Below are 13,551 nucleotides of genomic sequence, written 5' to 3'. Positions count from 1 at the left end.
CTTAAATGATTTTAAATTAAATGTACGTAAACCACCCGTTATTCCTTCTAGAGATGGTTACGTGCGTACTACATAAAAGAACCTTTGTGTCTTGGTTTTCAAGTAAAGAAATAAGGCAAGGTAACACGTCCATGATTTACGAGGTCTCGAAGAAAGGATGCTTTAAATGAACAAGCGTTACGTGCACTCACTTTACTATTGAGAGGCTGAGTGACGAGATTTGATGTTCCGTAGTACTTTAACCTGCATCTTATTTGACGAAATGTCTTACTTTACTTACCTTATTGTAAACCAAGTATCAATACTACTACTATAAATGTAGATACTAAAGTTTTAGTACAAATATACAGGGTATTACTATTGGTATACTAAGCGCAAAGGAACTTTTAGTTTTGCATACACTGATCACATAAAAAACAAAATTACGTCAAAAAATGTTTGCTAAATTTTTCCTTAAAATCCATTTTTTCATCTCTAGCTTCGCGCAGCCGGCGTATACCACTTCGCTAATGTGAGCATTCTGTCTATGAAAACATATCTTACACGATAGCACACGTGCGGGTGGCAAAATTGGGTGGAATGCTTGTTAGAAGTGTACACAGAGTTTTAAGAATTCATCCTTTTGAAAAAAAAATGCGTATGGAATTTTATAAGTATTTTTTACGTACTCAGCTTATGCAAAACTATAACCTCCTATGAGCTTAGTATATCGACGGTGGGACACCAAGTATGTATAAGTAAATTTTGGAATTTACATAAGTATGTAAATTTAAAAGAGCTTTATTACAATTCTCTTTTCTTTTATTTCGCGTCTTCTAATTTTTTTTTTGTATGCTGTCTTCATACCATTTTTTAAACGTTCTAAGGTACTTCTACGTAGGGCATGTAACATAGCGCACGCAAAATATTTATCGCTACGTGTAAAAAAGCTTTCCGTTTTCTTACAAACTATTACGTAAATCCAACCTCCCTATAAGCTGTATATAGAGGCATATTCTATCCGAGGCCGTAAAACGTAAGTAACGATAAAGTAAAATAATAAACAAAGATTTCTCGGAACTTCCGACCGTATCAGCCATAACGTTTGCCCTCTATGGCGTGATAACACAACTTAGCATATAACTACAGGCTTCTAAACCTTATGTTTATATGTTGAAGACCATCTTGCCTCGTAAACAAGCTACGCACGTAAGCAATAAATGGGAAACTTCATACGTGTTTAAAGTTTTATTATAGCTGTTCTTAACTCGGAGCGTCTGAGCTAAATTGCGGTCTTCATTTCTTCACTTCGCTTAGTCATAAATTCTACTTCAACAACTTTATTGAATGTATATTATAAGTTTTCAAAAGTGTTGTAAATTTCATTACGGAATGTTGGAGTTTATTCTGTTCATAAGAGTATGCTGCAGAGTGCAGATGCAGACACCTGCATCGGAGAATTTAATTTTATTTCTACATGTTATATTGTTATATTTATCACCTTTCTATTCGCAAACAGCTAATTTAAACAGTTATATTCAGATTCGTTCTGAATGTTAATCTTGAATGATTTTTTTTTCTAATTTTCCACCGATTAACAATTATTACACTATGATAATATATAAAAGGGCTAGATACGTTACCCGCTCTCTATTTTGGCAAGAAAAAACTCAGGTAAGTGCCCGAGTTTCACTTAGTCACGCACCATTCAGCGTCGTGGCGACGTTCATTTTATATTTTAATCGGCAGTTGTTATTACGAAGTACATGAGTGAGACATGTATTATGTCTCGTGCGTGAGAGTGAAAGAGAGAACAACTGTATTGGTGATAATGCGTTAGTAAGTAGGTATGTATTAATTACGCTGTTTTTTAGTGCAATGATGTTGGCGTATGCCGCGTCTACTAGTATAATTGTCATTGTTATTACATAATATTTTTCTTTTATTTAAGTATAAAAAAAAATCATAATTTTTTTTTATATGCAGCTGGTACTTATTCAAAAGCTCACAAATATACCGCGATATTGTGAAAAACTAGAATTGGAACAGATACATATCGATACCTATAAATTTTGGGAAAGTGACTGGCAGAGAGAAATGGAAGTCCTTTCCCGAGGGAGATATAAGTTATGTTGTCGTTTTTTATATTGTTATTGAAACCAAAAAAAACTTTAACAAATTTGAATACGATCATTTAAAGTTTCATCTTTTAAATATATAAAAAACATACAGTTTTCTTTGGAGTTGATAGTTCGATTATATACCTAATATTCGGTAAAGGAAGAAAAATTTACTGTTAACACGTTAGCTGCGAAACAGGGCTTGAAACACCCTGTCCGTGTCTCGTCGTTATAGCGGTAGGAAAAAACTTAAACTTCTCTGTCGTGCGGGAGGCATAACTTCCATCTGGTTCAGTGTAGGAAAGTGATATCTATATATCTGAGATGTGCTATTGATTCCTAGTTCAATGGTATACCGACCTTAATACCGGGTTTCTTAGACCTCGTACCGCACTGAACAAATAAAAATTCTAACACAGTGCGGAACGAGGTTGCGAACACCTCGTACCACCACGCACCTCGTACCGCACCCTAAGGTAGCTTCACGCGGTTAGTGTTGTGCAACGCATTCGAGACTATTTGTGGAACAACTTATTGAAGCTTTTACAAAGAAGTACTTGAATGTGGATACAGGTAATTTTCAAACATCCTAACTACTCGTCATAATAAATATCGTTAATAGAAACGTGAATGTGACATGTTGAGTAACTTTCTTCAAATAGGTTGATAATCATGATTACTATTAGTGTGTTTGTTCATTGAATCAACTAGCGGCAAATCCAAAACACCCGGCAATCGGGGTATGGCTCATCAAAATTTAACTCTTGCCCAAGTCAACAAGCCAACAAACAAGGCACATCATCTCTTAAAGGGATCAAAGAAGAGTAGATGTGTAGGATGTTACGAAAAACTCCGCACCTTTTTAACAAGTCGTGAGGCCGAAAAAGGTAAAGAAAATTCTCACATAATGCACTGGTTGCAAACAATATTATTGTTTGGCCTGTTTTAATGAAAAACATTCATAAGTTTGATAAATAAATACAATTAAATAAAATCGATATTTCTTTTCCCATCACTAAATTATATGAAAAACTGCTATTGTTCAGTGCGGTATGGGGTACATCAGACCCCACATTTTATTTTACCCCTAGAATCTAAACTAACTAATCTAATCACGGGCGACGGTAGATTTAGGTTAATGAACTCATTGTTAATAATAATCACGACAAAAGCCGCACACTTTGTCTTATTTGGCGCCAAAAAAACGATTTTGGTCTCCTACGGGCGGTGGGGTTTAATATGCCTCGTGCCGCCACAATCTCTGGTATAGGACAAGGTTTAAAACGTCCCGTAACGCAGTAATGGAAAGTACAGATATTTCTGTGCCGCAGTGAACGTGTTAAACTAGGCCTTACAATTGTTTAGGTAAAAGTCTATTTAAAATACCTAGAGTTCCAGTTATTTTTACACTTATGAATTTATCACTTATCACTATCCAAGTTAACTATTAAAACATAAAATCAGGTAGGCGGGGAATCAGTTCACATTGTTTGTCTTAGTTCTATTCGAACTATTTGCTCCGTTCCAACTCGAACGGATTCCCGCTTGCAATCCAAACCGTCTTGCCTACTTCTCAATGGGGTCATCTGACGTCTTATTTGAATAGCCTTTATTAAGTGAATAGTGAATTGTGAACTTTATTACAGTCCTTTTTTGTGTGTTTGTTTTTGTGTTCGGACCAATGTTTCAATGTCGGTGATAAAAAACTTTTACAAGTAGGTATAGCACATAACAATGTTGTCTGTATTTTTTAATTTAACGCAAAAAAAATACTTCGTGGAAATTCAATACATGCAATCCAATGTTCAGAGGAATGTTTTATATTTTTGCATGTGGGTGTGATTCTTTAAGTTTTACGTGGTTTTACAGATTATTCCAAGCCTACACATAACTTGTTGGTCGACATCCCATAAACTGAGATATCTTCGTTCTAATTAATTAAGTTTTAAAGCTATGATACTTAGAAGTAAGAAAACCATACTTTAAATCCCTATCTATAAACCCTTAATGATTTAGCTATAATTTCCTTCACCATTAGCGAGTAGAAGCAATTAAATCGCTTAAATGGAAATCTCGCAATTTCTGTTTATCCAATACGGGTGATAATTTAAATAACAATGTGGTTTTCTCAAAGGGATCCGGTGGGTTTAGCTGAGCGATTAGATTGTATAAATAAATACCTCTGGTAATCTTGATGCAGATTTTCAGATGCACAAAGCTAGCTGTTCTATAATGTTATTTAGTATTTACATTGCAGATTGCGTTTATTTAACGTAGAAAAACTATTGACGTAGAGACTTAGATTTTCACGAACTTCGTCTACAAATCTAGAGGAAATATAGTTTGAGAAGTGGATACTGTTTATTTTGATAAGGGTCGGTGGCAGTATGCTAATTCTAATTACGTAAGCTAACATTATTAATCCGTATGTTTGCTTGGATATATTGGCTTCTGAAGGTGTGGTATGCAAATATATAGGATTACATATATAAACGGATACGAATAGTGAACACCTTTACAAAAGTAATAAATGCTCGATTGTTTTAGAAGCTTGATGTTAGTTTAATATGTAAAATGAGCATTCATATATATAATTGCTACTAAAAATGAAAAATCAAGCATTAAAACAACGAACTGAATAATAAAGAGGATTAGAATAACCAATAATGATAAAAACGTATTTCCATATTTTTTCATTATTATTATCGATAATATGACGTTGTGACAGCAATCCCCGAAGGATATCGACAGATCACATGCCTCAGAGCGCTGGCCCTTAAAAGAGGATTACTGTGCGGTTCCGTGTTTTATGATTTTTTTTTATTTGTATGTATGTGTAAATAGGAAAAATTACAATATGAGTTTTAAGAAAATTTTGATGCCATTTAAATCTTTAATGTTGTTTTCAGGTTGTACACATCGACGATCCATTTTTAAAAATTACATAATTAAAGTTATTCCGCAGGGAGTCTCCTTCGTCTTTTTGGATATCTGGGTAAGTATATATTTCAATAAATTATAAAATGAAACAACATATTTCGCCACTTTCGAATATTTATTCATTGAATCAATAAAATTAATAAATGTCTTTACTAAATCAATAATTGTTCATTATTTCAAGTCCTTGAAGACAAAATTAAATGGACCCTTGAAGTAGTTGAGAGAGCTCTGGTACATGGTGGGCGGTGGGCCGACCCAACTGATTTGGAAGTTTTCCACCATCTTGGATATCAGGGTCTCTAGCTCCAGATCGGCGATTCGACGACCTATGTAAATAGATGAGTAAGTTTGTCTGTAGTATACGTTTGAAAACAAGACAGATTGGAAACAATATGCATGATCCAAGAAAGGATAGACGAAATTCATGTTCTTTATCAACAGATATAAAATATGTTGGGTCTAATAAATACCAGATAAATAAATTAAACTGAAAAAATTAGGTGAGAAAATTGAGGTAAACGAATTTCGACAGATCAGCTAGTTATTTATGAGGGTATAAATTTAAATTAATATTGTTTTCTGAGCAATTTTTGTATAATACCATATTTACACTTAACACTTGGTGTATACTTAAGTAACTACCTACTTATTTAATGTTCATTGTATCTTTTTTATGTTTCCATAATAAACAAATTTCATTCGTTCATTTCATTTCATTGTACTCTTACCAATACAAATTCGAGCTCCAAACCCGAAAGGGCTGTACGCAAAAGGATGCGCGTTTCCATGATACAAGGGATCGTCTTTATCCACGATCCATCTCTCCGGAATAAATTCATTTGCTCGAGGATACTGCTCTTCCATTTTAGCAAGGTATTGATGAGGAAATACTAGAAACATCTGTAAAAGGCAATAAAATTGATTTAATAATATTGTTTCGGTTCTCAATGAAATATACATATTACATAGGTATCTACTACTCATGTGGTCATGCATATAAAAACATACAATGATAATAATAGATATGCCAAAAACCATATCATACTTATATAAATGTATTTTGCCAATTAGGTACATCCAAATATGATTTCAGTTTTATAGGCAAAATGGGAAAGGAAAATTGTTAAAACAATGAGAACTGCATAATTTTCATTTGATAATGAAAATTTTAGTTTAAAATTCACTAGCTAGTCACTACTGTAACTATCAAAATTTTATATTATTTTTATTAACAAAATATTTTTATATTTCTGTTAAAACGCAGCGAAGAAAGAACTTAATATATTTGCATAATGAAGTAGACGTGAAGTTTATAATACAATTTTAAAAACTTTCGAAGTGAAAATATATTACCTTTAAATTTTCATAGCTCTCTTTGTGCGATAAAATGATTTTAAAATTGACAGGTCCTTTATAAAGTTGAAAAGAAAATAACTTGTTGATAAGAAAAAATCTTACAAAGAAGTCTCGTCAGTAAAGGTGAAACGAATATTCAAGTTTAAGTGAAATGGACTTAGAAAAGTTATATAGTGTTCACTCAAAGTACAATTTGAATCTATAGGGTTCATCCACTAAGTGTTGAGTACACTTTAGTCGAAGCCTCTCAGAAGTCCGCACTAAATTGATTCTTGGGTTTAATTGTTTAAAGACGATTCAATGTAGTTTAGATTTCACAAAGCGCTTTATTTTATCAGCTTAGCTCTTGAGCGTAATGAAGTTGGTATTTTTAGAAAAAAGCCAACTCCTTTAACATGAAATGAAGTCTCAATAGTGGGATGATGTAAATTAGTTTAGAACATGTTGCTTTGATATTTTCTTGTTATAGTCACGTCGACGATCTTAATTATCCTGTCAGACTGAAATGTATTAATACTAAGCTTCGTCTAGAAGACTTGTATAATTAGAGCGACTTTATGCGATAATTGGATTGTTTTTTCATTTACTGATTTTGATACCATTCCAATGTTCCGTAAGTTGAAGTTAATGTAAGTGAACATTTAATTTACGATATTATTTATATTCTAAAAAAATATGAAATAAAAATGTCAATGTACCTACTGAAAAAAGTGCAACCAAATTGCTAATCTTCTTAAAATTTAAGATATAAAACATACTTACATCTTTAGGTATTTTATAGCCCAAAATGTTATATTCCTTAGTAGTGAGTCTTGCATTCCCTCCCGTTACAGGCATCGCTCTCATTGACTCTTTTATACAAGCTTTTAAATATTTCTTTTCATTCCCGGAGAGAACTTCATCCCGTAATTTGTTTTGTTTCTCCGGGTTACTCGCGAGGAGGTACAAGGTTGCGCTCATTGTGTTACCGACCTGTTGATTCATTACTCCTATTAATTTGTTTGTTAAATAGAATTACTTTTAGGAATTAATAGATTAACTTTACTACCAATAAAATAAGTGTTTTTCGATGATTAAAATCTGTAAGTAAAGTGACTTAATATAGTGTCCCATAATTTTTTATTTGTGCAGTTAATTACTTTAGGTACGTAAACGAATAGTATAATATGCGTCGATTTTGGCTGTTCCCCTTGTCTTGTTAATCACATACAATTATATCACTTATGTTCTGTAATTGTTTACAGTTAAAGTAGTGTAATTTAAAAGTACAAAACTGTAATAAATGAACACAATTAAAGTGATATATCGAGTACCGTATCGACTCCAGTGAACAGCAAATCGCTGGCCATTATGAGAGCAATCCGTTCGTCTATCTCCAGTAGTTTTTCAAGAACACTTTTTTGATCTTCGGCCTTTTCACCTTTCCCTTTCAATTCCTCTCTGGCCTTTTTAACAAAGCCTAGTGTTATCCTGAAAGGTGCTGTCGATAAAGTATTGTATTCTATGAAAGCTTTTGACGGAAAATAGTCATTCGACTTTGAGACTGTAACATTGTGATACAATCAGAAAAGTTTCGAAATCTTTCATGACATTTCAAGGCACATTCTTGAATGTGCTGTGAATGTTTCCTTTTCTTTTAATATTATAGTTTGTAAAATTTGTAATGGTACATAAAACTGTTAAATAAATAAATAAATAAATAACCTTACATTTCTACAAACATTCATTAGCTAAATACTTACTCATCAATACTGCTGAAGACCTTCATAGCCCGCTTAAACGACGGGGTCGAAATATACCTCCACAAGCTGGGTTTATAATCTAAATTCTCAGCAATAGAAAAGAACTCATGTACATAATTAATCAATTGTTTAGCAGGAGAGTTGTCTGCTAAAGTATCGTCTAACGCGTGAAGTCTATCTCCAAGAGCGATCGCGCTGACCGACTCGAGGGCCCAGAGGTTCATTTGGTAGTCGAAATTGTCTTTTATCATGTTGTTTTCGTCACGGAGTTTACGTAGCCTGAGTATATATTATGTGAAATAAAGAATATTAGTTATTGTGTTTATTGAAGGACACTTTGTAAAAACAGTGTCCGCAAAATACAAGGTATGCTAAATGTAGAAGCATATGAATAAACTATAAGTTCAATTGATCATAGCAGCCTGTATAAAACATGATAATGTATGTAATGCATAATTATAAGTGGAGTACATTTTGTAAATTGTAATAGTTATAATTTTGAGGATATTATAAGTTTAGGGTGTTTATAGGTTATGTCTTAGAGCATTATGTTCTACTAATAATATATTATGATGTAGAGACACCCATTTCAAATTTGTTCAAAGTTAAAAACAATCAATTAGTTTCTTGATGTCTTATTGATTTGATCAAATAAACTCAGTTTATATTCAATGAAATGGAATTACTACCTTTTGATCAAATCTTCAGCAACTTCGGCACTGACTTGACTGTACAATTTGACGATATTAGGTTGCATTACGATGGGATTCACCATAGAGCGGGTTTGCTTCCATTTCTCTCCATGACTAGAAAAAAGACATGTAGGTATCTATGGATAAATGAATAAAAAATGAACTATTTTCGTGTTAAATGTAATCCTTTAATCGCCAAAATTTACTATAATCGTAAGTTTAAGTATTCCTTTCTTGGTTCTATTACAAAGTACTAATAATGTTTACAACCGCAAACCATTACATTAGGGATGTTAAAATTTTCGGGCCTTTTTTGCATTTTCCATTGATGTTCTTTGTGACTCAACACGATGTTTGCTATAAGAATGTAACCATTATTTACGTTATTCAAAACCTCTCCACGTTTCTTATTCTTGTTTACATTTTCCGCGAAAAAGGGTCTCTTGTAATTTTAGTCTTACATGGGAATTAAAGGCAGTCCCTTTACGTGCCGCGTTTACAAATTTAGAGATACCCTATTCAAAGGTTGGGAAAAGAGCTCTGTTTTATTAAAAGGCAGGATAATACTTTTAATAAGCAGAAGAGGTGTTAAATGGTACGATGTTACTTGCAATGATTTGTGTATTGTCTGAATTAGTTACTTTTTATGCAGATTTTGTATTAATATCTGAAATATAAGTATTTCTGCATTTCTATTTTCTAAAAATTCTTGAAGTACTATACTTAATACCTATTTTTTATTTAATCAATTTAATGAAAATCAATTTAACTACATACTGATAATCAGTAATATAAATAAAAATCTGTCAGTTATCATTTCAGGTAAGTAGGAAAAAAGAACTCACTCGCTAATCAAGCCTGTTGGTTCTTTAGCTCCTCCCTTTGGTTGGTTATAAAAGTTTCGGTAATAATACAGAATTTGAAATCCAGGTCGAACAGGCAGCCAATTTTCGCCTCTAAGAACCTACAAAAGAAATAATTTAGAATGGATATTATTGTTTGGTAAGAACAATATTGAAAATGGAACGAAGAATAACGAATAATGTTTTGTTTTGTTTGAATAATGATGAAAGTTGTGAAAACCATTGAAGGAAGCTCAATACCAACTCAATACTTAAGTATTATAAAGTGGTTTGAATTTCTTGAGATCAGAAATATTGAAATACCAACTACGATGATCTGCAACAAAATTAGCTAAGAATTAGCAAAATTAGCGACCACTGCTTAATAATATCGATGAATTCTGAATTATTTCAGTTACGACATTGCAGGTCTATCTCGGGATCTAAATAAAGAATTACATTTCAAATCAATAATTGTAGAACTATAGAACGACTATTATTATCTCAAATAAATATTTTATTATTTCGGTCCTGAAAGTTAGGTCCTAAAATTATAGGACCAAATAAATTTTTAGGCTTCCAAGGAAAACTTTCGTTAATGTACAAAAAGCAAATGGTACCTCTACCTACTCTGTAAATTAGGTAGGTAGGTAGTACTCTGTAAATTTCGCGCTGTTGACGTTAAAACGTTCCTAACCGTGCCAAAGAGAAATGTGCTATGATTCGCACTTGGTGTCGCCATTCCATTTCATAAATTTATGTTCCTCGCGACACACCAATCTATAACCACTCTCATTTAAGGCAATATTATACTGATTATAGTGTTTAAGGTGACTATGAAATTTATAAGTCGGAGGTATGACAGGAGAGCATGCAATAAATTAATTGATTTTAAAATTTATCTGTACATGTAGATAACATCATCACTACTCGAAACGGTGAAGGAAAACATCGTGAGACAAGATCAACATCTAGACGACATGTGCGATGTGACATTTACCAATCCGAACATGGCCAGGGTGCTGGATTATGGCCTTTTTCTTTTTATTGTCGATAGGGAAGCGCTTGACCACAATCTCGCCTGATGTTAAGCTGAGATGTGGTCTAAGATGGTACGCGCTTCCCTAGAAGGTACCTGTTCACTCTACGCTTGTAACCTCTTATCAAGCATTAGGACCATATTAAATAGGCTGGTGATGATGAGTGATTTTAGATTGGGAACAAATATTAATATAAGTTCTAGCCAATGTTATGAATTTTAGGTTCGCTATGAAAAACTAACAAGCAATCCACTCTTGTTGTAATTTGAGTGCTATCTCGCAATAACGTATGCAGTTCGAGGGAAATTACTCTCTAAGGTAGAATGCAGTTTGCAATATGGGCGTGTTATGCCAGAACATAGCAATTACTATTTTATGAACTTTTGGCTCAAGTTAAATATCATTTTCTATATTAAATACTAGAGGTCCGCCCCGGCTTCGCCCGTGGTACATATTTCGCAATAAAAGGTAGCCTATGTCCTTTCTCGGGTATCAAAATATCTCCATACCAAATTTCATGCAAATTGGTTCAGTAGTTTAGGCGTGATTGAGTAACAGACAGACAGACAGACAGAGTTACTTTCGCATTTATAATATTAGTATGGATGAGCTGTTAATTAGAACTGACAACCTTTGTTTTGATAACATTTTCATCGCAAAATATTTCTTATGAAGTCATTATTTACATAAGCAAGAGTATTTAATCAGCTTAAGATATTCAGAATATATAATCTATCTACAGCAAATTTAAGATTAAACATAAGCTTGATATACATATTATACTACCAGGCACCAGCTTGTCCTGGTTTCGCCTGGTTGACCAACGATAAATATTTTAAATAAAAAAATTATTATTATTCAAGAGAACAGTATAGTTTTTTTCTTAGCAACAATATCCATGATCGGGTCAGTTACTACTTACGAATAATACTTTATAATCATTGAGATATACATATGGAGACGACACCGCCTACATCACTTATGTTCCGCTCAACATACGCCATATGGCGTAACTGCACGCTCATTTTTTATTTTTTTTAAAGTGAAACGCATCAAATATGCCTTCGTGTGTGTTACGATATTGCACAAATAATACGGAAAAGTGCAAAGGAATAACTTTCATCGGTAAGTACCTAACTAGATAATAATTTTTAAAACTTAGTTAGAGCAAAAAAAATGGCGCACAGACTTTGTTCGTGGTGTCTCCTCCATACGTAGTACTATTATTTGAATATCGATAAAATATACTAGCCGTCCTAATCGCCATTGAAATGTACTATATTTACCTATGTTTGGAATATAATTGATAAACATGATTATATTTAGTAAAATAAGATAAACATTAGAGTTCTAATAATTTAATTGATACCTGTGCAATCGAGTCAAGGTCATAGAGGAATATCCCAGGTTTTCCAGCGAATATTTGGTTAAGCTTCACAATAGGCCCGTAACTTGTATATAGCTTATCCTGAAACTCGTAGCCATTGCAGTTGTGTAGAGAGCCTATTGAAAAAACAAACACTTTTTCATAACGTCATTAATTTATTATTTATTTTTATACAGACTTGGTAAAATATATAAACAATTTATTCTAAATCTTCACGTGTTCTTTCACACATGAAAAAAATATTATGAATTAACAAATTAAATAGATATAAATCAACATACTAACCTCCGGGAAAGAAATGATGCAATTGTCCTATAATAGGAAGGGATGATGGTCCCGGTATATTTTTCCATGACTTCAAATGTTGAAAATGTTTAGTGCTAGTTGAAATTTTACATACAACTATCCTGTAAAATATGCAATGAATTTCTGGTATAATATCAAAAAATATAATTTAAAAAATGTAAATTAAACTTTCATAATACTTTCATCTGAAGATTTAAGGCGGGTAATGCGTAGCTTTGAATTTGGAATTATTATCATTATTTTTCTTTATTTGAAATATAGCGTTCAAGCACGTTTCAGTGCCAGTTATGTGTTAAATAGAGCTGTTAGGAATTATTTTAAACATTTTTTGAGTGCTTAATGTTAAAAAAAAATCTTCTTAAAATAAGATACCTACTCTATATTATATTGTAAAATTGGTTACCTTGCAAAAATTTTTGTGTCAGACAAAATTAAAATTGTATTTCTTGATAACATTTCGTTAGTTGCATTGCAAACTATACTTAAAAATAAACTAACAATACTTTATTCTTCAGTGGTAACCTTTATGCAGTTGATCAAACATAAATTATTATCAGCCTTGAAAATTTTGCAGTTTACATAATAGATCAATAGTGATTAATTAATAAATAATTGAATTTAAATTATACAGGTATTGTCCTTTAATAATGTGTGACTCTTATGTAATTTATGAACTATTCTGTGTAAAATTGTATGCTATATTTACAGCTCTATTTAACACAGAGAAAAACTTTTTCGATTGGGTAGTGATACTTGACATTATTTTTTTTTAGAAATAAGAATAATAATTATTACGAACGATAAACAAACGAAGTAGTAATTGGAATGCTTTTGGAATGAATTTGAATATCGATGAAATTACAAATTTCATAAAGTATTCATTGATTGAATTGCATAAATTCTAATTTCAAAATGTATACAGGCTACCAAATTTGAGAACGTGACTTTGGACTTTGAATATTCATTAAGATTCATTAATAATATTTATAGAAGTGGATTTAGAAATTATAGAGCCGAAATTTAAGTCGAATTAAGATTAAAAACGAATAAATTACGTTTGTTAAACGCATTTAGAATGATTATTTTCAGTTTATATTTAATATTCTCTCAAAATATAGGTCACAAGAAGCGCAAGTTTAGATTTACA

General features: G+C 32.2%; 1 protein-coding gene across 1 annotated transcript; it reads right to left on the bottom strand.

The window, feature by feature from the left end:
* Window positions 1–5,210: 5,210 nt before the first annotated feature.
* Window positions 5,211–12,860, bottom strand: LOC123691922 (cytochrome P450 CYP12A2-like). The gene is made up of 10 exons (XM_045636512.1): window positions 12,808–12,860; window positions 12,384–12,505; window positions 12,081–12,214; window positions 9,675–9,793; window positions 8,827–8,943; window positions 8,138–8,416; window positions 7,709–7,865; window positions 7,158–7,367; window positions 5,768–5,939; window positions 5,211–5,365 (listed from the first exon to the last, which is right to left on the bottom strand). Exons 1-10 carry the CDS (start codon window positions 12,858–12,860, stop codon window positions 5,211–5,213), a joined length of 1,518 nt encoding a protein of 505 aa, XP_045492468.1.
* Window positions 12,861–13,551: the final 691 nt, after the last annotated feature.

This window comes from Colias croceus, chromosome 5 (genome assembly GCF_905220415.1).
Source record: "Colias croceus chromosome 5, ilColCroc2.1".
Classification (NCBI taxonomy): domain Eukaryota; kingdom Metazoa; phylum Arthropoda; class Insecta; order Lepidoptera; family Pieridae; genus Colias; species Colias croceus.
The sequence above is the reverse complement of the archived record's forward strand: the minus strand, read 5'-3'. Positions and strand labels throughout refer to the sequence as shown.